The sequence below is a fragment of the Triturus cristatus genome, chromosome 3_1, assembly GCF_964204655.1.
Source record: "Triturus cristatus chromosome 3_1, aTriCri1.1, whole genome shotgun sequence".
NCBI lineage: Eukaryota > Metazoa > Chordata > Amphibia > Caudata > Salamandridae > Triturus > Triturus cristatus.
This window is the reverse complement of record NC_140583.1, coordinates 667660365-667686056: the sequence shown is the minus strand read 5'-3', so window position 1 is coordinate 667686056 and position 25692 is coordinate 667660365. Positions and strand designations below refer to the sequence as shown.

At 43.6% G+C, this 25692-nt stretch overlaps 1 protein-coding gene across 1 annotated transcript in view; it reads right to left on the bottom strand.

The window, feature by feature from the left end:
* PTPN5 (protein tyrosine phosphatase non-receptor type 5) overlaps nt 1-25692 on the bottom strand; it is a 542249-nt gene that overhangs the window by 107826 nt on the left and 408731 nt on the right. Inside the window, exon 7 of the mRNA XM_085644723.1 lies at nt 21684-21768. Coding sequence (XP_085500849.1) covers nt 21684-21768 — 85 coding nt within the window. The remainder of the gene's footprint in view (nt 1-21683; nt 21769-25692) is intronic.

The following is a 25692-nucleotide window of genomic DNA, read 5'->3' as shown; positions in this document are numbered from 1 at the left end:
ATTATGTTTCCGTATCAAATTAAGTCCCGGTAATTAAATTATTTACCACATGAATGGCGCCCGAACAGGGACACTTTCTCATCTCACGCGCCGGCGGTGCGTTGCAGGCCCGGTCTCCTGCCACAGCTGGACGGACAACAACGCGTACCAGCAGGATTTCCTGTATCTCCCTCCGGTCAAGCGGGGGCGACTGAGGCTGCGATCAACACCCAGACGAGGCGGTGAGAAGTGCAAAGTATCCCGACCAGAGCCTAGCTGAGAGAGCAAGATCCGAGGTATACAGAGGCCCACCAAGATCCGAAGTTCCGAAGTTCCGAGGTTTCCGATGTTCCGAAGTTTTCGAGTCGAGTCCAGTCCAGTCCAGTTCAGTTCCGTTCCGAGGCCTTCCGTTCCGAGCTACCCGGTGAGTACCATTACTGGGGAGGCATTCTGACGTGCACATAACCTGTGCCGGTCAAGACGGGTTTGGGTACACAAATCCGGTCTGCACTGTTTTAGCAGTGTATCTGTACTGTTTAGCAGTATATCTAGTATATCAAGTATATAAAGTCCGAATATTTCAGTTAATGCCGAGTATTATGTTTAGTGATTAAGTTTCCTTAGATCGTCATCATCATTGTTGCTCATCTATATGTTAAATGTTAAATGTGTTAATACGTCCTGCATATTGTGGTATGAATGACTGTTCATTATTGTGTTTATTGTATTAAGTTTGTTCAAAATCCAGTATCAGATCAGTTCTCAATATGCCGCTCTTTTCGAAATTAAGACAGATCACAACTAGAAAAGGGGTACTCGAAGAAGCTGTTCCTATTCCTCCTAGGGACACTCCAGGGTACTTCATGTATCATAAACACGGCTTAGACGCTATATTATTTCTTGATTTATGGGTAGACTACACCAAGGAATTACCAGAAAGTCAGAGGTGGCCCGCAGCGGGGACCTGGGATGCAGAGTGCATCATGAAAGTAGAGGAAGAGTTATGGAAAAGGAAAGCTAGACAGTCACAGAAAGACGCCGTTGAGTTATGGCGCAAAGAATCTCATAGACGTACAGAAAAAGCACTCCGACAGGAGGAGAAAAATAAGGAGAATTCAAATAAAGTCCGAGAAAATCTATTAATTGAAGAAGGTACACGAGTGAAATCAGAACAAGTAGACAGACAAAGAAATGCCCTTATGAATGGTATGTATCCCCTTCTGGCCGAAGGATTACCTAAGGCTACTCCGGAGATACCAAAAGACTTGCCACCCCCATTATTTCCAATAAAAGTGCATCCTAAGGGGCATCCTAGAACCGCAGAAGATGTTTTTCTTTCCTCATATTTAGATGACGCAGCTCCCGAGTATGCTAACACCGCCCCACATAGACCGTCTGCCGGGGAAGTTCAACGCCAAGATCCTGTATCTGTATCTCTACAGCAACAGATCCTGACACAAGTTCCGGCAAGCACATCTGTTTCCACATCTGTCCCTACAGCTACTTCTACAGCTGTGTCCACACCTATAGTTGCTGTATCACGTTCAACGAATCCTTTCACGCCCGATACCCCAGACGGGGCTACCGGAGGTGCTATTAACACTTTTTCTACGCCACCCAGAATAAATAAACTTACTTTTCAAGAATCAGCGCATCCACGTACCCCCAAACTCATAAATTCCCGCACGCTTAAGGAACTTCTTGTAGATTGTAGATATGACCCTGTGCCCGGCAAAGAGGACGAAATGATCCTGGCATCATTACGTATCAGACGAGCTGCGGTGTATTTAGGGAAGTTACCAGGAATGACTATGCATCTAGATAATATATACCATTTTGTCCAAACAGGGCGAGATTCTGAATGTATTAACAGAGCTATGGAATACCAGAAAGTGGAGATACAGGGGGAACTGTTACGTTTCCTCATAAATTGTGTGATCAGAAATCAAGACCGACCGGGGGTAGATCCGGAAACAATGGAAACTCTTACCAGATGGAGCCAGAATATATCAGAAGGGAGACATGATAGGCAAAAATGTATAATAGCCATGTGTCGAAAGATCCGTAAAGAAATAGAACGCCTACACGAAGAGAGATTAGCGGTAGACCAGTTTGAACAAAACGAGGAGGAGGAAGGATCAGGACTGCCCACAGGACAGTCAGAAACCATAGCCTATGTAGGTAGAGGAAGATCCTGTAATAGTATTAGATGTTCTACTGACCCGATACGTCCGATATGTCCAGATAATAACAGGAATTTCCAAACACCTATAATAAATATAAGGTCACCCGAGCATTCGTTCCAAGCCGCTGACAAATTACTCCGAGAACGAAGGGGTTACCATTTACTCGATTCTATGGATGAACAAGAATTAGCCAGGTCAGCCGTTCATTGGGTTGACAGTCCCGGAAAATATGGTGATGATACAGTAGCACACACATTTCTGAACCTCACCCCAGATGAACAGCGTTTAGCTGGGATTTATATGATTCAACAACTTCTTATACTATATAAAAGCCAACATTCAGATCCTGGTCCCTTACCTGATATATTGACTGAACTACTCACGAATAGATGGAGAGGTTCAGGTACTAAGTTAATTAGAGAAATACTAGAATCAAGAAAGCAGTACATTCTTTCTGTATGCCCAGAACATGTCTCACTGCCCATTAAGGAAAGAACGACGTATTACATGGACAGACAGAATCCCTTACGAGAAGTACACCCAATAAAGGGCGAGGACAATCAGTTTAAACGTGTATTTGTATATACACCCATATCAAAAATAGAATTGTTAGAAATGAAGAAAGTGGTACCCAGTCATGACAAAGACCCAGCGGGTTTTCACCGTGAAATTAAAGACATGTTACTCATGGGAGAGTATACCTATCCCGACATTATGACCATATTAAAGGTATTAATGCCTGCTGGCATTTATGAAAAACTTAAGGAAAAAGAGTGGGAGGTGGGAGACCAAAAGATAGACTGGACAGCATTAGAAAACGAAGAAAAAGCTCGAGGTCCAGGTTCAGGGCTTGGGGATAAAACTAAAGCGCTACCAGGTTTACTAGTACAGGTACTGCCACGTTTATTAACTACGAAAAAGGAAGACTGGGGTGCAATCTCAGCCTGTAAACAAAAGCAAGATGAAGACACTAGTGATTTCTATGCCCGATTTGAAAAATGTTTTGGTATAAATAGTGGCATAAAGGCAAGTAGCGAATCGTATCCACATCTGTTTGTGACAAAATTAGTTGAAAATTCCTTGCCCCAAGTGAAGAATAGAGTATTAAAATTCGAGAGTACCTGGCAAGGTAACACCCCATCACAAATGTTACAAATGTTACAGTATCATCACAATAGAATTAGAGAGGAACAAGAACATGAACAAAGACGCATGAAAGACACAAAAATGAAAATGCTAGTCTCCCAGACAGTTCCAGCTGAAGGTCATAAAAAGGGTACGACACAGTCCAGTGATTCAGCAGGACCTGTAAAAGGGACATGCAACTATTGTAAACAACCAGGTCATTACATACACGATTGCCCAGTCCTGAAGCGTAATATTGCCACAGGTAAAACACAGGAAAGACCACGGCCACCTAGACAGGATCAGAATGAACAAGGAGCCCCGCAGCATGCACAGTCCATGCCAGCTCCACAACAGTCTATACAGTTTGTGCCAGCTGCACCAGCGCTGCCTGTTGCTGCCACACAAACCACGACACGACAGCTGTACCAGACCGCACAGTACGACTATCCTGACTATCAACGATACGCATGAAGCAGCCTAGAGAGGGAAGTTGACTTACCCCTTATCGAGGTCCCTGTAGACCAAGAAGGACCTTATGTACATAGTGAATTATTAGGCCAAGATAGAAAAATTTTACTTGATACAGGGGCAAGTCGAACAACCATAAAACGTAGTGAAGTTCCAGGGGCACCCCTCTCAGGCTTACAGAATATTTCCCTTGGTTTTTCAGGAAAACCTATTGTTAATGAAGTATCACAGCCTCTTCCACTTACGATAGGACCCTTGACCAGAACTACAGATTTATTGCTTACCAAATCATGTCCAGAAAACTTGTTAGGTATAAAAACACTGAAAGCTCTAGGAGCTATAATATGTTGTTCTCCGGAAGGAGTAAGATTGTTTTTACGTGATTTCAAAGGTCACTATGTGTCTCGAGACATGGATCCCCGACTGCAGACTTTACCTATACATTTATGGGCACAAGGCCCTACTGATGTTGGTTGCATGAATATTACACCATATCGAGTTACGCTAAAGGCAGGAGTGGTACTACCACGAATGCGACAATACAAGTTACCACCAGATGCTGTAGTGGCTTTACTACAAATCATTGACGAGCTCATTGCCCAAGGAGTGGTTGTGGAAACAGACTCCAATGTATGTAATTCCCCGATAATTCCGATTCTTAAACGAACAGATCCAAAAGCCCCGCCAGTATATCGATTGGTTATTGATCTGCGCGAATTGAACAAATGCATTGTGCCACAATTCCCTGTGGTCCCAGATATCTCGTCATTACTGACAGCTATTGATTCCGAGGCAACATTCTTCACTGTAATTGATCTCAAGAATGCCTTTTTCAGCGTCCCTATAGATCCGGAAAGCCAATACTTGTTCGGATTTAGTTTAAATGGACGTAGCTTTAAATTCACACGCGCACCTCAAGGATTTACAGAAAGCCCCAGCATCTATAGCCAAGCACTGAAACGAGAACTCGACAGTATCCACATGCCAGTAAACACTGCCCTGCTTCAATATGTCGATGATCTGCTGATCACCGCTAGAAGCGAACCTGAATGTGAGAAAGCATCATTGACAGTTTTACAATTTTTAGCCGAAAAGGGGCACAAGGTGTCCCCTTCCAAGCTGCAATTCTGTGTCCAGCGAGTTGTTTATCTTGGACACTCGCTGTCCAAGGAGGGAAGGCAGCTTACACCCGACCGCATTCAGTTAATAGCTAATATGCCAATACCCAAGACACAGAAGGAGGTGCGGGCTTTCATAGGCCTCACTTCATATTGTAGGCAGTGGATCCCTCAGTATGCATTTCTAGCAAAACCACTCATTCAATTGACAACACAGGAGGCAGCCACATCGACTGTTCTCCCTTGGACTCAGGAACATGCACAAGCTTTTGAAAGCCTAAAGAAAGCCTTATGCCAAGCACCGGTTTTAGCAACACCATGTTACAATAAACAGTTTACACTCTTTGTTACAGAGCGCGAAGGTACTGCCCTGTCAGTACTCACACAGGAACAAGCAGGATCACACAAACCATGTGCTTATTTTTCTAGTACACTAGATCCCGTAGCTCAGGCTTTGCCTGCATGCCTAAAATCAGTGGCAGCAACAGCTTTAGCAATCAGACAAAGCGATGCCATAGTGTTAGGACATCCATTGACAGTTCAAGTACCACATACAGTAGAGGTTCTTGTGAATCGAACGCAAACACAACACTTGACTATAGCACGACTCACTGGTTACGAATTAACATTGTTTCAGCCACATATAGAAATAAGACGTTGTAATACATTGAATCCTGTCACACTTTTACCTGTAAGCGGAACAGACCCACTAGCTCATAATTGTATTGAAGTTATTACAATCACGACGAAACCCAGACAAGACTTGACAGATGTCCCATTGTCAGACCCAGACCTGACGTTGTATGTAGATGGTTCATGTATGAGAACAAGTACAGGAGAGTTAGTGGCCGCTTACGCAGTCACAACAGACACTGAAATCATTGAAACAAATTGCATAAATACCTTGTCAGCTCAAGCCGCAGAGCTCGTCGCTCTGACACAAGCCTGTATTCAAGCCACAAATAAAAAAGTCAACATATACACTGATTCACGTTATGCATTCGGAGTTGTACATGACTTCGGCGTGCTGTGGCGAGAGAGAGGTTATTTAACTTCTCACGGTGCCCACATTCAGCACGGACCCCTCATTCATGCCTTATTAGATGCAATACACCTACCCACTGCAATATCAATTATGAAATGTAAAGCTCATACGAAAGTTACTGATATCATTTCTCAAGGCAATGATCTAGCTGACAGAACAGCTAAACAGACTGCTCAAACTCAAACATCCGACACGACAAAGACAATAGTCCCGACGCCAACACATTGTATGACGGTTAAAGATCCCGCTCTTGACGTAATTGACATACAGACACATGCTACACCAGACGAAATAGGGAAATGGACTGAATTAGGAGGGATCCAAACGGATCAAGGGTGGATGACGAAGGAAAAATCTGTGTGGTTCCTCCCTGATTCAATGGTCCAAGTCATTATTAACACTGTACATAGTCCAGCGCATCTAGGAGAAAAAGCTATGCTAGACAGCATTCAACACATTTGGTTCAACAAACATTTACGAGCAGCGGCTAAACAAAAGGTCCGTACCTGTATGATCTGTTGTCAGTTTAACCCAGGAAAAAGCATTCCCGTAGAACAGGGTGGATTTCAGCCTCCTGATCACCCTTTTGAAGTCCTCCAGATGGATTATATCCAGATGGAACGATGTCGAGGATTCAAATATGTTCTCGTAGTTGTCTGTGCTCTTTCCCGTTGGACAGAGGCATACCCGGTTTCAGATTACACTGCCCCGACTACTGCCAAACAGTTGGTTTGAGAATTCTTCCCACGATACGGTTTACCACGTGTTGTCTACTCAGATAACGGCCAGCCGTTTTCATCCGAACTAATGAAACACGTTTCACTTTTGTTAGGCTATCAGTGGAAATTCCACTGTGTCCGACACCCCGAGGCAGCAGGTCTCGTGGAAAGACATAATCAGACCCTGAAAATTAGATTGTCCAAAATATGCAGGGAGAAAGGTGTCGACTGGGTAGTAGCGTTACCAGTTGCACTCTTTTACATGAGAATGGTAGCACACTCTCGAACAGGGCTATCCCCGTATGAGGTGATCTTTGGCAGACCACCAAATATGTGGGGGACGCCTATACCACGCAAAATAACTGATATTGACTGTAATATGCTGACAGATTACTTGGCTTCCTTGATGTCTGCACTACAATCTTGTCGTTCACAGGTAGCTGCAGCTTTTCCCGACAACACTGAGGTGAAACCCCATGACGTAGTTCCGGGGGACCTGGTCTTAGTGAGGAACTTTGATCGGAAGTCTCAGCTGGATCCTAGGTGGAGGTCGCCTCAGCTCGTATTGCTCACCACAAGGACAGCCGTGAAGATCGAAGGCAGGAAAGGCTGGGTACATTCAAGTCATATCAAGAAATTTCATGGACTACCATCGGATGTAAATACCACACCTCGTGCGTTTTCACCCATTGACTCAAAACTTCCTTTGGTTGAATCAAGTAATCACGAACAATACAAACTAAAACTCAGGTCTAACCAGTCAGGCAATTTGATTGTTTAAGTCCTCTCCAAGGTGAAGCGGTTGAATTTGTCTCTGACATGTATCCCTTAGACCTGAATAGAGAAAAAACCCGAAAAATGTTGAAACGACATGCGTATTGTAAATCACTGCGTAGTCATTGCACAGTGACGTTATTAATTTTGTTTTTCTTAAGTCTTTTAATAATTACTGCAAGTATATTGTTGCACATATATTATCCTATTTCTAGACATGTTTATAATATTACTGCTGAACATTCTTTTAGTGAATTACCTCCGCATGAGTTGTCTTATAGATTTGCGCTGCGCAATAACACGTTTATTAGTATGTTACATCATTCCCATCAGGTTAACAATGCTACAAATTGTTGGATATGTGGCCGACTCCCTCCCTATCAGAATTATAAAGGAATTCTACCTCTCTTTCCATACCCGTTCACACACAACGGCTCCTGTGGAGCATGGTTTAGTTTAATTAATTCCCTAGATTCGAATTCTGCAGTTTATCAAGACAACGGGGTATGGGGAAATTTGAACTTAGTTTTACTTAAAGTCTGCTACCCTAACAAGGAGGGACTTCCCAAAAGAACAGGAACTGATCTAGAAAATGAAGTGTATGGATTAGGTAATTTTACACTTAATCTTATGATCCTAAATGTCGAATCTGAAGCTACTCCAATTTTGCCCGCTTTGTCAATATTCCCAGTAAAAGGTGAATTATGTGTAAGAAAGAATGGTTCCATACATATGGGCCATAGTAGATGCACCACTGTAATAGAATTTAGTAATCAAGGCAAGTCTACATTTAGAGCTTCCCGCCATTCCTATTTCATATGTGGTCAGACGGCATATGTACGTTTACCTCTAGATTGGGATGGTACCTGCTACATCGGATTCCTTTTGCCACCTGTTTTCCTAGCTCCTCCTGATTATCACAGAAATACTCATTTAGTACACAATAGAGAAAGGAGAGATCTCCCAATAGTCGATTACACTGAAACAGCATGGGAAAAATACACAGATTTCAATAAAGGTCTTTTTCCCTATATAGGTACCGTTACTAATAGTAAGCTGATACGTAGATTAACTAGAACCCTTGAAGCAGTAGTGAACAAAACTATTTCCGCCTTAGGCAATTTAACAGAAGAGCAGTCTGCTATGCGGATTGTTGTGCTTCAAAATCGTCTTGTCCTTGACGTCATCCTGGCCGATAGGGGCGGAGCTTGTAGGGTCATCGGATCAAGTTGTTGCATTTTCATACCAGAAAATTCGCCATCTGTGTATAAAGCCATAACTCGCCTTCACAAGATTGTAAGCCAGATACACCAGAATCCAGGCACCTGGACTTGGTCCGGTTGGTTTTGGAGTGTATTATCTACCTTTGGATGGAAGGTCCTATCCTTCCTAGGTATTGGCTTTCTCATACTATTCAGTTGCTGTCTATGTCTACAATGTGGACCAGCGATCTGTGGTCTGTGTGCCACATCGTGTATTCCACCACCAGGATTTCATTCATCCCAGAAGAAAAAAGAAGAACAAATGATGTTATATGAACAGATCAACGGATTGATGAAGATTGATATCTCTTAACGGGCAAGTAGGGGACAAGGAGGGAATGTGGAAATATGGATTTTTCTGATCAGTTATGTCCCCTATCTTGGACCCCAACGGTTTCATGTATGAATCACAAGTACATGTATGTTCCCTCCAGTTCCAGTTATGAAGACGCAAACACATGTGCGTCCACCGTCAACATGTCCTCTTTCAGATCCGCCATGAATAGGCTGGATATTCCATTCCTAAGTATGAAAGGCCACCGGCTTTATATGGTTCACTTATGCCATTTTACAGTCCAGGCAAATAGGCCCTGATTCTGTCATCAAGCTTTTCTTGCCTTCTGCCTCTGAAAGCTCCAGTCTGAGCCTGCATCTGTGACCATGAACTTTGTCTCATTCCCTGCGCGGCTCACGATGCCTGACATCAGCCTGTTGCCTGCCAAAAAACTGTATTTCACCTTCGAAATTATCTGCTCCGCTCCCTGCCCTATGCATTCCTGTCTAGTAGTTTAAGTAAACATTCTTCCAGCTACCGAGCAAAGGCCCGGCTTCTCTGTCTTTATGCAAGTAATTCATAGCCCTATTATTATGGAAGACTTCTGCCCTCGCATCTAGTGTAGACACTTAGACGCTTGTACACGCACTAACAGTCAGTATAGTCAGTATAGAATAAGATTCTACTCTAAGAGACCTCTCTTTTGGATAACATAGTTCTTTAAACATAGGATGTTAGATATGATTTGGGATTAGGTTGACTTGACCCTCCAGACATCTGTCGCCACATGTAGAGCTAAATGTCAAGTCCCCTTCACCCCCTAGTTGCACGTCAATCACACGTCATGCTGCTGTGCGCGCATTTCTGCCAAGTATTTCTGCTGACATTGCGAAATTCCTTCATGGAACCACCCCATTATGACGTCACACCTAATGACGTTCTTTAGTTACACCCAGTTACGCCTACTTTTGCTACGCATGTATCTTTTATCTTCACTGTCAATTGTTACGCCTCCTGCATTTGCTTCACTGTAATGCCTATTGTATAAAAGTGTTTACTTATCAATAAAGTATGTACTCCACTTCCTGAACCTCCGTGGTGATGGAACTTGGAGTCAACGATTCGAATCGTCCATTGGAATAAAGCCCATTCCGAACCTCTAATACCACGGATTCTGCCTCTTATTTTACTGAGCTATTTTTATTATGTTTCCGTATCAAATTAAGTCCCGGTAATTAAATTATTTACCACAATAGTCAAAGTCACCTGTCTGCCACCTGATCCCCAGAGGAAAGCTGTAATAAGTGTATCCAGCTCTCTACACATAGGGCTGGATTCACAAAGGTAAAATGAGATGAAAGTCTAACTTTATGACTTTCGGTATCCACAAAGGGCATTTACTGCTTGTAAATGCCCTTTGTGAATACCGAAAGTTGTAAAGTTCAACTTTTGATATTCACAATGGGCATTTATGAGTAGTAAATGCCCTTTATAAATACCTAAAGTTATAAAGCAAGACTTTCGTCTCAGTTTACCTTTGTGAATCAGGCCTATAGTTCGGGGAACCCACACAGGTAGCACCACAAAGTAATAAAGCAGCGACAGGAGTTCAATCATTTCCAGTAATGCTACCAGGCTTGCTACCGACTAGGTGAGCATCTTCCAAAAGTCCATGCTCTTCTTAAGATCTCGGATTGCCTTCCCAACAATCCCCTCCAGCAAATCAGTGGGGTCATGAAAGACTCTCACTCCCAGGTACTGTAAGCAGCGGGGTTTCCACTGCAGTTCCGCTAGCACCCTTGGATGGTCGCGGTCCGTCAGTGTAGGAAACAATTGCGACTTTTGCCAGTTGAATCACAGCCCTGAAAGTAGTCCAAATTGATCCAGCAACTTCGAGCGCCAGCAAGTGCCGTGTAAGAAGATCAGGATGTCCTCAGCATATAGTGCTGAACCTGCCTTCTGCATTGTATACACTGGTAAGTGTCTCCATTTCTAGCATAATTAGCCAGGGGCTCCACTGCGAGGTCAAATAACAAGGGTGACAGCGGGCACCTATGTCAGGTCCCCCTGCCTACCTGATAGCACTCTGACACAAAGTGTCCTGTGCGGACTCTGGCTGCAGGGTCCATATATAGGAGCCTGGTCCATCCCACAAAGTCATCTCCGAATTGTAAACGTCGCATGACGGTATAGAGAAAGGCCCATTCTAGGTGGTCAAAAGCCTTCTCTATGTCTACCGCAAAGATCGCCGCCTCCGTACGATTGTAAATGTCGGCATCCATTAGAGTGAGAGGTCTTCGTATGTTACATGCTGTATTGCAGCCAGGAAAGAAGCCCACCTGGTCGGGATGTATGAGTTTGGGCATATGTGTAAGGAGTCTAGTAGCAAGAGTCCTCCTAGGAACCTTATAATTGATATTTAACATCGATAGTGGCCTTTTTAATATGGGCCGGATTTGGTGGCTTCAGCAAGGAGACTATCAGAGCCTCACAGGTGGAATACAGCAAACACATCTACACCTTATAGAAAGGAGGAGCTACATCATGAAATAACAAGGGCTCAATTGAAGAATAAAATCAGAAACCATCCTTTTGGCACACTTTCAGCCTCTTTATGACACACTGAAAGGATGAGAGCAGGGTAGTTTACCAGTGAAGAATTCCTCATCCACTGTTAAAAAAAAATATGTTGGACTGTTTATCATTAAAAGCAATGGCCTTTTGATTAATAGCTGTTGCACACTGTATTCACATTCCTCTTATAAGCCAAAAGGGGATTGGGCACAAAATGTCTTAACATAGCTGAATGAATGGATGGGTGAGTACATGGATGTGTGAGTGAGTGCACAGATGAAAATGTATGTGAGAATGTGTGAGTGCATAAATAGATGTGTGGGTGAGGGTGTGGATGGAACGATGGCTTGGAGAGTGAGGGCACAAATTAATCAATGGACAAGTGAGTGGATTAATGAATACATTAATGGGTGGATGAATGGATGTATAAGTGAGTGCAAGGATGGATGATTGGGCAAGTGAGTAGAGTGGAGTGTGCATGGATGTATGAATAGATGGATGAGTGAATAGGTGAGTAAGTGCATGGATGGCTGGACAAATGGCTTTTAAGGGTGAATGGATAATTGTTTTGTGTGGATGATTATGGAGGTAAATTAACGGGTGGATAAATAAATGCTCTTAAGGTTACCTCCTCTACTGCAGCTTAGTGTCTGCCTACCAAAGGATATCCTGCATTCACATCCTCCTATCCTATGTGTTTTGCAGAGAGTGCCCTGCACTCACAAATCATCTCTCCCTACCAGAAACCACAACCTTCACCAAGGTTCCAGTAACTTGTACCCCATGGCAACTCAAAGACTTCTGCTGCCACCTTGCTGTGCCACATATCTTAAACCAGACACTATCACAGTGCCTCCTGTTGCCGGTGTATAGATTGCTGTGGGCAGGCCTGGCACACTTCCTTATCACTTTCCCTGCCAACTCTATGATTCAAAGTTCCAATAAATCACACCCATCAGCCACTCAAAGACTGCTGACTGTCCATGATGGACCCAGCTACCCAAGCGTTACAATGAGATGTAGTAATTTTCCCAGTACCTAACCTAACTACCTCCAGTCTCTTTGCTGCACACATACACTGTGCTGGACATGGTACAAGAATACTGTAACCAAAATATTGTCAGACAGAAATAATGGGTCCTAAAAATATATATATTAATGTAATAAAAATATTGTTTACAAAAAATCGTTTATTGGAGTTTTACAAAAGAAAATTTACACTCAATGGGGTGATGTATTTATAAACAATATTTAGGACACAATATTTATGTCAGGTGATTTAAAAAAAAAGAAATTCTGATATACAACCCTGCACTGATTTGGGCAGCTGCACTATTCAGAGAGAAAGTCAAGAGCTGTGGACAAAGTCCAGAATTCTCCAGTGTCAGACTGGTTGGTGCATATGGGAGTTCCCTCAGCAGATGTCAACGCCCAGAACTCAACTTCAAGGGCAGACAGCAATGTGCAAAGCAAAGTGCAGCAGCACACAGCATATGCACTGTAACATGCTTAGTGGGATTATCCGTTTCAGGATGGGTAGGTGATAACTTTTGTGTTTCTGCGTAGTACAGCAAGAGGACATGAGAGGGTGGCTGTGTATTGTATTGAGGTTCATGTTTTGTTCGCCAGCCACTAGCGTTATGGGACAGAACAGCCAAAAAGCACTTTCCTACTACTGGCTCTATATTTGTTAGCCATTAAGTCTGTCTTTCCGATTGCCTTTGCCTGCTTTCATCCATGCAGACTGGTTAAAGTTGAAAGTACAGAGGAGACAATCACAGTTTTACAATTTTCTTTTGTTGTGGTGAAAGGTAAGACCCACACTTGAGAACCTGTCTCTGTTTTGTGAGGGTTAATTTGTCTGGGTTGAGTTAGGGTTTTAGTTGGAGTAAGTGTGATGTTTAACATTTTCAGTGCATGCGCTGTTGCTTTTGAAATCTTTTGTTTTCTATATAATGTGCTAAGGGGCCTCTTTCCTACCAGTGGTTGGCTGCATTGTCACTCTCATTTGGTTCTGACTTATTGGTCAGCTGCCAAAGTATTCCTTCCTCTTCGTATGGTTGTCCCTCCCCTGGCGCACAGACACATTGCTTGTGTCCTTCCACTGCTTACTTTGTTAGGCTCCACGTTTTTTTCAGTTTAAGTACTCTGCCAGAGTGTGTCTTTTTTATCTGGATTTTTTCTGTACTTCGCCCTTCTACCTCCATTGTCTATGTTGCTAGCCCCCACCAGCTGTCCCTCCCACTCTGCATCTTGTTGCTTCTTGCCCCCTTCGTCCCTCCGATTGTGCAAGTTGTTGTTTTTTTGCCGCCACTGACCAGCCCTCACTCCTTTCTTCTATTGTTGCTTGACACCATTCACCCTACCTCATTATGCTGCTGATTGCACTCACTCACCCTCCCTTCCTCATTCCGGTGCTGCTTGCCCATGCACATCCGCCCTCCTACCTTCCACTGCTGATAGCTGCCACTCACCCACCATAACAAATAAAATGATATGACACGGACACTGCTGTCGATGTCATAGCACTTCTTATTACCCACACCCTCTGTTGTACTCCCTCCATGATGCCATCAGCAAGATAAGACTTGACCCCATTCACCCCCTTCCTCCTTCCATTGCTGGTTGCCCTCACCCATTATAACAAAAAAGGTGGACACCGCTGGCTGCATCATAGTGCTTCTTTTTATCCCATACCCTGCGTGTTGCACTAAAACACTAAACTCTGCGATGCCTCCTGTCCTCCCGCCAGCACTAAATAAAAGTGCTATGATGCAGACAGCGCTGGTCGTGTCACACATTATAGTGATTTTTTTTTTAATTCACCCATGCTGGTGGACATGGCTAACACATTGACAAAGCAAACAACTCGCATTGGCGAGACCTGTTTGTTTTGCCTATGCTTGTTTTTAGAGTGACCATTGCTCTGACAAAAACTAAAGCTCTCTCTAGCCTGGTCTAGAAATGGTGGCTGGATGAAATGAAGAGAGACTACATTACAACATGACATCAGTTTGCTTTACAGATTTGTTTTTCTAGCACACAGCTGAGGAGAGCGTGGCACTGCCAATATTTTACCAATGTGCCTCTCTGTCGTTTGTGTGTATAATATTTGCTATGGAATTTATTGAGCCAGTGGAATTGGTTTAAGAACCAGTAGGGCACCATTCCCAGATGCACGCAAAATTGCACTGTGGTGTGAACGAGTTTCATATGGGCCCAGCGCAGTGGCAACGAGATACACAAGTCAGTACTCAATGGGGACATTCAGAAGCCAGGCACATCCTGCTGTGCTGGGTTTTCCACTTAGAAATATTGCAGAAAGCTTCCAGCACACCCAACATGCCACATGGTGGAAGCTTTCGAGTTGCTCGCTCGTGATGTCAAAGGAAATATGACACCAATAGGTCTGCAATCCCCCGAGCACTGTCAGGGTTTTGTTCACAGGTACCAAAAACATGGTCTCCAGTGATGTAGAAGTGGTCATCCAAAAGAAACCATGTCGCCATTGTTACGGGTAACTAGCTCCTCAAAGGATGTGGTGCAGAGGTGATCTCTTGTAATGTTGTTTCACTTGTACACCAAATTGTGTCAATTTACGCAGGGTTTCCAACTTGGGAGGATGAGACACAAAAGTCGAGTAATTTGGACAGCTGTTTAAAATATGTGGATTTAAAGGCCGGAAGAAAATTTGATAGATCTTGCCTTTTTTGTGATTTTGTTTTATTGTAATTTCTATCCATCGAATTCTTGTGAGTTAGTGCTGTTGGGCCGTTTTATAATCTGTGTGTCCTGATGATGGTTTCGTGGACTGTTTTGCTTCTGGAGACCAAAACATCGACAGATCATCCTCACAAAAATAAAACAAACATTTGCAATGCAATAGGTCTAGCATTCACACGAGTTTGAGCAATTGGAATTGTAAATGACTATGCCTTTTATTTATTTTGGGGTTTTAAAACATAAATAAAAGGCATTGTCATTTACAATACTAATAGCTTAAACTCTCGCAAATGCGAGACCTATCACATTGCAATTAAAGGGCCTTCTCGACCGCTTGTTAGATTGTAAATATCAAAGGAAGAGACTGGCTTGCGTCGCCTTCAAAGTAGTGATAAATAGTGCAGTGAAGAAGATCGGTAAGTGTTGTAAATTACACAGACACAAAGTGTGAAGTGAGAGTTTCATATGATCCGAGCTATAAACACTGACAAAGAGCTCCAACACCTTTCCCTCAGTGATTACACTGTCGCAACTCAGGAGGAAGGGAGGGAGGGGGCTATTTACTGCCCTCTCTGTGATTTGAGTGTATGGTGTGGCATTGCGTGATGTCTTTGCTATCTTTAACCTAATAAAAAAACTACAGCTGTAGTAGAGCCCTGCTTCACCTCCTGGTGTGGGGTGGGCTGTGCTTTATGGCAGGCATGGAGGGAGGGAGGGAGGGATGGTCTCAGCTGCAGCTCTGGCATCGTACATTGCCCCTGCTATTACTAGTGAGTGAGAGGCGCTGAGGTGGTGGTATTGGTATTGGTGGTGGTGGTATTGGTATTGGTGGTGGTGGTGGTGGTGGTATTGGTGGTGGTGGTGGTATTGGTGGTGGTGATATTGGTGGTGGTGGTATTGGTGGTGCTGGTATTGGTGGTATTGGTGGTGGTGATCATGGCATTGGTGGTATTGGTGGTGGTGGTATTGGTGGAGGTGGTGGTATTGGTGTTGGCAGTATTGGTGGTGGTGGTATTGGTGGTGGTGGTATTGGTGCTGATGGTACTGGTATTGGTGATGGTACTGGTATTGGTGGTGGTGGTATTAGTGGTGGCGGTATTGGTGGTGGTGGTGGTGGTATTGGTATAGGGGTGTTGGTATTGATATTGGTGGTGTTGTTGAAGGTGGCATTGGTATTGGTACTGGTACTGGCGGTGGTGGTATTGGTGGTGGTTGTATTGGTGGTGGTGGTATTGGTGGTGGAGGTGGTATTGGTGGTGGTATTGTGGTGGTTCTGGTGGTATTGGTGGTGGTGGTACTGGTGGTGGTAGTATTGGTGGCAGTAGCGGCTCGTGGACGGAGTGCTGTGGGGCAGTGGGGCGAGGCGGGGGAGGAGCAGGGTGGGGGGTAGTAAAGTACGGCATATGGGCGAACAGAGGTAAGTAAACAAATAAATAAATAAAACGAATTTCATTGCGCGCGCTGCATTGCCAAATGCGATGCAGTGCGCGCAACAAAATTTGTTTTATTTACTTATTTCTTTACTTACCTCAGTTCGGCTGTATTCTGTAGTTTACTACCCCCCACCCTGCTCCTCCCCCGCCCCACCGCCCTGCAGCACTCCCTCCACGAGCCACTACTGATTGGTGGTGGTATTGGTGGCGGTGATATTGGTTGTGCTGGTGGTATTGGTGGTGGTGGAGGTATTGGTTGTGGTATTGGTGGTGGTATTGATAATGGTGGTGGTGTTATTGGTGGTGGTGGAATTGGTGGGGATGGTATTGGTGGTGGTGTTATTGGTATTGGCAGTGGTATTGGTAATGGTGGTTGTATTGGATTGGTGTTGGTGGTATTGGTGGTGGTGGTATTGGTGGTGGTTTTGGTACTGATGGTGGTATTGGTGGTGGTGGTATTGGTGGTGGTATTGGTGGTGGTGGTGGTGGTATTGGTGGTGGTATTTGTGATGTTATTGGTGGTGGTATTGGTGGTGGTGGTATTGGTGGTGGTGGTATTGGTGGTAGTGGTGGTATTGGTTGTGGTGGTATTTGGTGTTAGTGGTTTTGGTGGTGGTTTTGGTGGTGGTATTGGTGGTGGAATTGGTGGTGGTGGTATTGGTGGTGGTATTGGTGCTGGTGGTATTAGTGGTGGTATTGGTGGTGGTTTTGGGGGTATTGGTGGTGGTATTTGTGGTGGTGGTGGTATTGGTGGTATTGGTATTGGTGGTACTGGTATTGGTGGTGGTGGTATTGGTGGTGGTATTGATAGTATTGGTGCTGGTGGTGGTAGTGGTATTGGTGGTGTTGATGGTTTTGGTGGTGGTATTGGTGATGGTAGCATTGGTGGTGGTGGTATTGGCGGTGGTGGTGATATTGGTGGTGGTACTGGCAGTGGTGGTGGTATTGGTGGTGGTGGTGGTATTGGTGGTGGTGGTATTACTGGTGGTGGTGGTGGTAGTGGTATTGGTTGTAGTATTGGTGGTGTTGATGGTGGTGGTGTTGGTGGTGGTGGTGGTATTGGTGGTGGTGGTATCGGTGGTGGCTGTAGTTGTATTGGTGGTGGTGGTATTGGCAGCGGTGGTGGTATTGGTGGTGGTATTGGTGGTCTTTTTGTTAATAAAACTGGCTTTTGAAAACAACCCGTCAGGTGCCTTTAGTACAGATGTCATGTAACACAGATGTGCGGTTGTCAGTTTCAGCCCATTAGCACAGGAATATGTGCTACCTGGAATTCACATGACTTAATTCGCTAATCATTTCTAAATTCATTACACATTGAGGGGGATTGATACAGACAGGAGATAATTACCGGTTAAAGTGATTGAAAGCAGGTGCCTGTGTTACGGGGCGACCGTGCTGCTTAAAAAAATGTAAGCGGTTTTAGCTGAAGCAACGCATGTCCGGCCTGCAGTAAGAGAAACTCAAGAAAGTAAATAGTGCTTACAGACTTTATAACAGGTCCCGTGAAACAACCAAAGTGAAAGGGCAAGTCACCATGGGAGTGTACAAATGAAGACAAGGTACTAACGAGAGACTGACAAGCCAATTAACGAATCCAAAGGCAGCATTTACGAAAGACAATGACACAAGCCAATGAAAAATAGGGGAGGAGAGTGGGCGCGGCTTCTCTTCCATACTCTACTAAAGTAGTCGCGCAGAGCGAACAGCGCATTCAAACTGCTGCTAGGCTCGACCTAAAACCGAGTGACATGGTTGCCAACCAATAGTATGTAAAGATAAGTAATGTGCCCCTTTTAAGATTTTTTTTTTTCCTTCATAAGAGATTTCGCAAGTACAAGTACCTAAAAATGGACAGAAGCCAAGATGGAAAGAAAGATAAAAAATGGAAATAAGGACAAAATATGGAAAGAAATACAGAACTAAAAGAATTATGTAAAAATGAGAGATGGAAGATGAAAACAGTGTAAGAGAGAAGAAAATAAATGAAATCAAACTGTAAGAAAGAAAGGTCAAAGGAAGATGAAAGAAAGATGGAAAGATATATTGTGGTATTCCCCATAGGTACTTAACAACCCCAGGGCAGATAGGCCTTGTCCTGCATGGACACCACAATCGTAGTAGAGCCTTGTTCTCTCTCCACCTTTCAAATGTAGCGTATTTTTTTTTCTAACTACCTCCTTGCCTCCACTTGCAATGCATGTCAAAGGTGTCACATTCAGAAAGACTAGTTCACACACTTGCCCATGTCAAAAAACATAACCTTTTGTAAAGTAATCTGGGGCTCACATAAAGCCCTCCAATGCCCCTTGGCTAAGTTCTCGCTGTATAAAAAACTGCAAACAAAGACCGTTGACCTGCCTTTCAGGTTAGCACATTCAGTTGTCTTTCTCAAAAAGAGCATTATGTGCAGAGGGCTGAAAAGCGTTTGAAAATAATACCAATTTGTCACCCTTACGTTTAATTTCACTTGGCATAGATCTTCTCTCATTAATTTTCAGCACCCATCTAAAAGCATCATAAACAAAATCGGACTCCCCTTGCCCTCGGCACAGGTGCAGCATTCGCCTCAGATGCTATTAACTCAGGGGTGTCCTACATGGTTCCAGGAAGGCTGGCTCTCTGCCATAGTCTAAGTATAAGCCCCGACTCCATGAGTTACTTTCACTGGGTTTCGTTTTATTCACATCTACTTTGTGTGGATATTCCAAGACTGTCATGGATCCTGGTCTCCTGTCCCTACCTCGATCTTAACCAGTCCGGGCAGCATCAATTGTCATTCCCAGCAGCCCACCACCGTGGCTCTGACTGATAAGTGGCAATACATCCGTCCCGAGGATGCACACACGCTGCCTCTAGCTCTGAATTCTATTTACAGTCATGACGGGTTTCAATTGAGGTAGAATTACAGTTTCACAAAGAGGCGGAAGGGAGCACGGGGCACCATAGACGCTAGTTTCAGGTGTCACAGGGTAGTTGATCCAATGGACGCCTGTGATGCCTGCCGCGAGGGCCGTTCGAGAGTGCATGGTGCCTGCTGGGCGGAACGCTTGGCATGTTGAGGTCTTGCGCAGGGGTCGTCAGAGAGTGCTCACTCAGTGCTGGCCCAGCACTGCTGGGTAGGCTTGCTATGCACACTGGCGTCTTTGCTGAAGGAAGCTCGCTGCGGGGGCAGTGCGTGGGCTCCGGGCACCATTCTGCTTCCCATTAGCAAGCCAGGATGCCTCCTTCCTTCGATGGAATTCTTGTTTCCCGGAATGGCTTCACGTTGGTCATGCCCCTCCAGGGCCCGGCATGCTGTCTGCCATGGCAGGCGGCTTTCATTAGCCCAGTTAGACCATGTAACTTTGATCAGCACTGGCATGCCCCCCTGCGCTAAGGGCCGGCTGATTGGCTCTTAATGAAAATTAAGAAACACGGAGGTGGGGCCTGGTGAAGATGAAATGATTGCTGGCGGATCTAGTCAATGGGATTGGGTTGGACCTGGTAGGTTGTGGCCTTTCCAGGCACGTGGTGTCCACTCGCTGTGACAGAAGCTGGATTGAGTGGGGAGTGGCCGTATGGATGGGAGTGGGCTTGAGCAAGAGCATCATCAGTCGAGCTAAAGAGCCTTTTACTTCCCACGATGATGATAATATTTATATAGCGCACTACTATGTAATCAGTTTCTAGGCCCTGCAGGTGCGAAGGGTATACCATGCATGCGAAAGAACAAAAGTAAAGAAAAGGGACAGTTTCAGTGCGTCGAAGTATATCAAGTTAGGAAGTCTGCTTTCTAAAGTGTTCTCAAAACGTGCATAGACAGATCACAACTTTCACAGGTCTACCTAAAAAAACAAGCATTTGCAATGCAATAGGACTCGTATTTACACGAGACCTATTGCATTGGAAACGGGAGTGCGGGCAGGCGAGAAGGCACGAACGGGAGTGCGGGGGTGGCGGGGTGCCGCGAAGTCATGGACTGCGGGAGTGGGCGGATGGCACGGGAAGAAACTAGTGTTCAAAGTAAAGGGGCCAGTAGCCATGGAAGGATACAAATGACGACATGGCCGTCATGAGGGGGGACTAACAAGGCTAAAACCAATCGTAAGGCAGCATTTAGGACCTAAGCCAATGAAAAAGATGGGCGGAGCTTCCACGGACCTTCCACGCCATACTTCGTTCTGCATGCCTCGCAAAGCGAGCAGCGCATGCGCGCTGCCGCTATAGGCTCGACCTAAAAACCACTACATTTGCATCTAACTGTAAATGAGAATGGACTTCTTGTTACCAGTGCATATTGTGTTTGGTGGATACACCGTCCCACAGTAATAACTCTGTACTAAAAAATTCCCTGAATGTATTGTTTGGCAGGGGATTTTTATTATAACATTGAAAAAAAGAGTTTGGATTTATATGATTGACATGACATATGACATGCTTTAACTGGTTCAAGTAAACATCTTTTGTGATTATAAGAATTAATCTATGTTGGTACGCCTTATTATTCTTTTTCATTTCATGACTTTGAAAAGGGTTGGATTAATGTACTAATCTGACAAGCAAATAAATAAGATCACACATGAATCCTTCCGGAACACCTTGTTATATTTATGAGTTTATACCAAGCTTCGTGGGAGATTATTGAGTTGCCCTATTTTCGTTGGATACCGTCATAGAAATATGACACGAATAGGTCTGCAGTTCCCCAAGCAGGGTTTTGGTCACAGGTCCAAAAGCATGGTCTCCAGTAATGCAGAAGTGGTCCTCCAAAATAGACCATATCAATATTGTTACCGGCCACTAGCTGCTCCAAACAGGATGTGCAGAGGTGATCTCTTGTAATGTTGTTTCACTGGTACACCAAATTGTTGCAATTTACACCGGGGCCGTGTCCATATTAACTAAGATGACAATTATATGACCACTGGCCTCCCTTGCTTCAGTGATAGATACTTTATCAATGGGGAGAAGTAAAGCAGCATTTAACAGTTTTAATTAATTTAGTCAAACACACTTACTTGGGAGAATAGTTTTATATCGATTCTTCCTCACTAAGCCTGGAATAGTATACTCCTTTGGATCAACAAAGTTCATTGGGATTTCCTATAATTATAAAGAAAGAGCTACATTTGTAAAAGGGAACACTTAATTTCCAACTTTGTATGCAATTGTGAAATTACAGTTTAGTTCCACTTGCTGACAGAATAGTTATATAAAGAACTTACCATTATTTTAATGTACATTGTAATTAAAAAGAGTACAGTATGGATCCAGTACATAGTGTATATGTTCACAATTAAGAATGAACACTGTGCTATACTTAAATATGATAGAAAAATATTTTTAAATACAATTTTAGTAGCGTAGTAAAAACACATGTTGAAACTGTCATCAAAATATCAACTACACTGTTTGATTAAGTGAGTAAATAGCTCCTCATTGGATTTCACTATTATCATCACACATATACATGAAAATACATTATTTAGAATGTATAGGTCTCACTGTATTTTGACACCAAAACAGTACTTTAAAAATATATAGTGGCACATTAAAAAAGCATTGAGAGAAAATATACTCTGATTCCAGTAGAAGCACTATACTTAACAATAGGTGGTGCAACTCTTTGAATTCAACAAATGGGAGGGATACTTTTTCTATAATGAAGTAAAGAAGGTGGGACTGAGGACGAAACAGGAAGTGGGAATCCTAAGGATTATTTCTTGGTGCCCTCGCACATCCTTAGGGATGTCATGCTTCATCATCGGGGGTGCTCCTTGTAGGGCAGGCGCTGCAATGTCCTACGGGTCTCAGGAAGGGTCGCTTTAGCAGAGATCTTTTCTTGTTTTGCCGTATGATGAGTGGTGAAACTATGAGGGTATCCTAGTGTTGTGTGTAGATTTAGATTCCGTATATAGGTTTCCCGATTTATGCCCTTATATAGCTACAATTCATATTGCTCTTATTTAGGCATAGAAAATCCAGCCCTTATTTAGGCATTGTCCATGCTAACCAAATACAGGCATGGTCTCCTACATCCGTCCATCCGCGTCACAATGAGTTCTTGGAAAACCAGACTCTTAAGCCTTTAGGAATTTCCCTTGCTTGGATATTGATTTCTCCAAGAACTCATTTATTATGCATGAACATCTATTCCTTAGGGGTTCATTCATGACCTTCCGATGCCCGACTTTTCCGTCAATACCGGCATTCCTAAACACCTTCAAGGTATAAATATACCTGCACTTGCCCTGGCAAACCACGGTTCCGGTACGATCCAGTTTGACTGCCAACTTGCGTTTTGCCACGGCAAGTTCGAAAGGAGATCGAGTTCCAGCCTGATGCACTGACCAGACGCTATCATCCTCCTCGCAGAGAATCCAGCTCCAGTGTTTCCGACTCCCCTTACGGGGTGTTAGATATTGAGTCCCAGAAAGAGATTCCAACCTCGCACATTCTAAGGTATGGAGCAGACTAGAACTTAGAGAAACTTTTGGCAACTCTTGGCAAAACTAAACTATAGCTAGCTATACTTTAGAAAACAGCACCTACTTCTTACCTCGTACTACACTTAGGTTAGGTACACTGGAGTAGAACAATTTAGAAGCATCAGATGAGTATTCACATTTTAGCCTGTGTTATTTATGTATGTATTTTAATTAATATATGTCATAGCTACAAACCATGCTATTGCAGTATTATTTTATCTTACTGCTAACTCTGTACATATTGTACTTCGCAGCCTGTCTTACGATTGTGGCAGTTCATATCTCTTGCACGAGAAATAGGACTGTTCAATAAACCCTTTTTATTGAAACGCCCATCTCTCTATTTCTATGCAACTCTGTAGAAACGAAGCATGCACCATTGACTGAGTGAAACTGTTATTTATTGTTTCCACGGTTCTAAGATTGTTCCGACTCTAAGGGAAACAAAGTTGTCATGTTTATGCAGTTGTCAGAAACTAATCCCTTCTTGTATATTCAAGAAGTTTCTAGTGACCTCAGAGTTAGCTGGCACACACAAGTAATTAAGTTTAATGTACTCAATAGAGACATACTGACCTAAGTCCTATGTCAAAACTATAGTGTATATTATTCCAATGTGCAGAGCCTATCAGGGATATAGGAACTACACTACACTAGATGTGTGGGGTGGAGTGACAGTGTATGTACAAGTGAACGGAGAATAAAACTGTCTAAGAGATGCCAGGTAGAATTTTTAATATGATGACTCGCTTGGCAGGATTAAAAGACCTAATAAAAGGGACAGGGCTGTTGTGGGAGTGTAATGTACCCAAGTAGCCGTAAAAAAGTGGCGGTGGTCAGGTCGACATGTTTTACACCCTCTTGCCCAAAAGAGGATCCACAGCGCTTCTTTAGGAACTAAGAGAAGGAGGGATTACTACCCAACCTCACTGCTAAAATGAAATGTGCAGTAAAAGTATTCCCCTGAAAAGGGATACCTGGTATCTCAGATAAAAATGATAGTCCAACCCTTAGGATCGATCAAATGTGCATCTCGATGCAGGTGAGCAGAGATGGGTAGGTAGTTTGCGCACTCCGCACAGAAGCCATTCATCAGCTGTGCGCTGACCAGTGCCTCCGACCTATAGGGCACTTTTGGGCGACCATAAGTGTTGGGCTATCATTTTTATCTGCGATACCAGGTATACTTTTTCAGGGGAATACCTATACTGCACATTACATTTTAGGTGTGGGGTAGGTTAGTAACCCCCCTTCTTTTAGGTCCGTAAGAAGCGCCATAGATCCTCTTTTGGGCTAGGGGGAACAAAACTCCACATTATGCTAAAACACAATGCTTCCTTACAGTTATCTCTCGGACACTACTAATGAAGAGAAAATATGTTGGTTGTTCTTGCTTTCAGACCTGACTTTGTGCTTTTACTATCATATCATGCCAGTAGTCCCAAAGTTCTTATTATCAGCTATTTTGAGGACATGTATCTCTGTCCTCATTCAGTTATCATGCATTCCTACCACGATCAAGCATATGGCAGAAGTACTCTCTCTCCAATTGTGAACTGTGCAGTGTCACTCCGTGCACCAGCACTGAGCTCCACCTTTCCTTGCTGTGAACTTCCACAAGGCAACCCAGGGCAAGGAGCAACCAAATTCTATCAGCATCAAGTGAAAAGCGGTTCCCTAGTCATGACCTGTACTCCAGCAGCTAGAAATGACCATGCTCACATGGTATATACAGTGGACAGGCATTAACCAGGTTATGGTGATCATCTAGTTAAAGCCCACCCAAATAGGGCTAAATGACTGTGCACTGAGACATGACCAGACATCTAGACACCTATTACGATCAGACACTTGCCAACCCTGCCACTCAGTGTCCATAGCTTTCAATTTTAACAAAGATTCAATTTTTACTTACAGAGCAATGTGACTGATGAAAGTCAGAAGCAGGCAGTACTGGATGAGTAAAAATGACTGCTTCGTCAACTGAGGTTGCCAGTGGTATTTTCCTCCATATATTAGGACTGTGTGTCACAAACTGGCTTGTATAGTACACAAAGCAATCAACTCAGAAACAAATTATCTGACAGTATCAAAAGGCCCTTGAAACTTGTCAAGCACCAACACTCTTCTCTTGGAAATACCTATTTTCAAGAAGAAAAGAACACTATCACAATCCATCATTGTAGTCCTGGCTCCTTGATACCTTGATATACCTAAAATTGTTGTCCAGAGATTTTCATTTTTGATTTGTGTGTTCGTATCATTTGAGAAGTAATTAAGCTTGGGTAGACATTGATGATCCGGGTTTAATTTTTATAGATAACATTTTTAAAAATGGTGGATTTGTTGCAGTGATGATGTAATATTTCAGGAACCAGGTGCCCTATTTACTTCATTTTGCTTTCAAAGCATAGGTTCTGGGGGTCAAGTAGTCTTATAGAGAACTCCTCAGAGCAACCCTTCCACCATTTTCCAAAATGGTGGCTATAATAGTGGAAGAAGAGACATATATAGGAATGAAACAAATAATAATGGATTT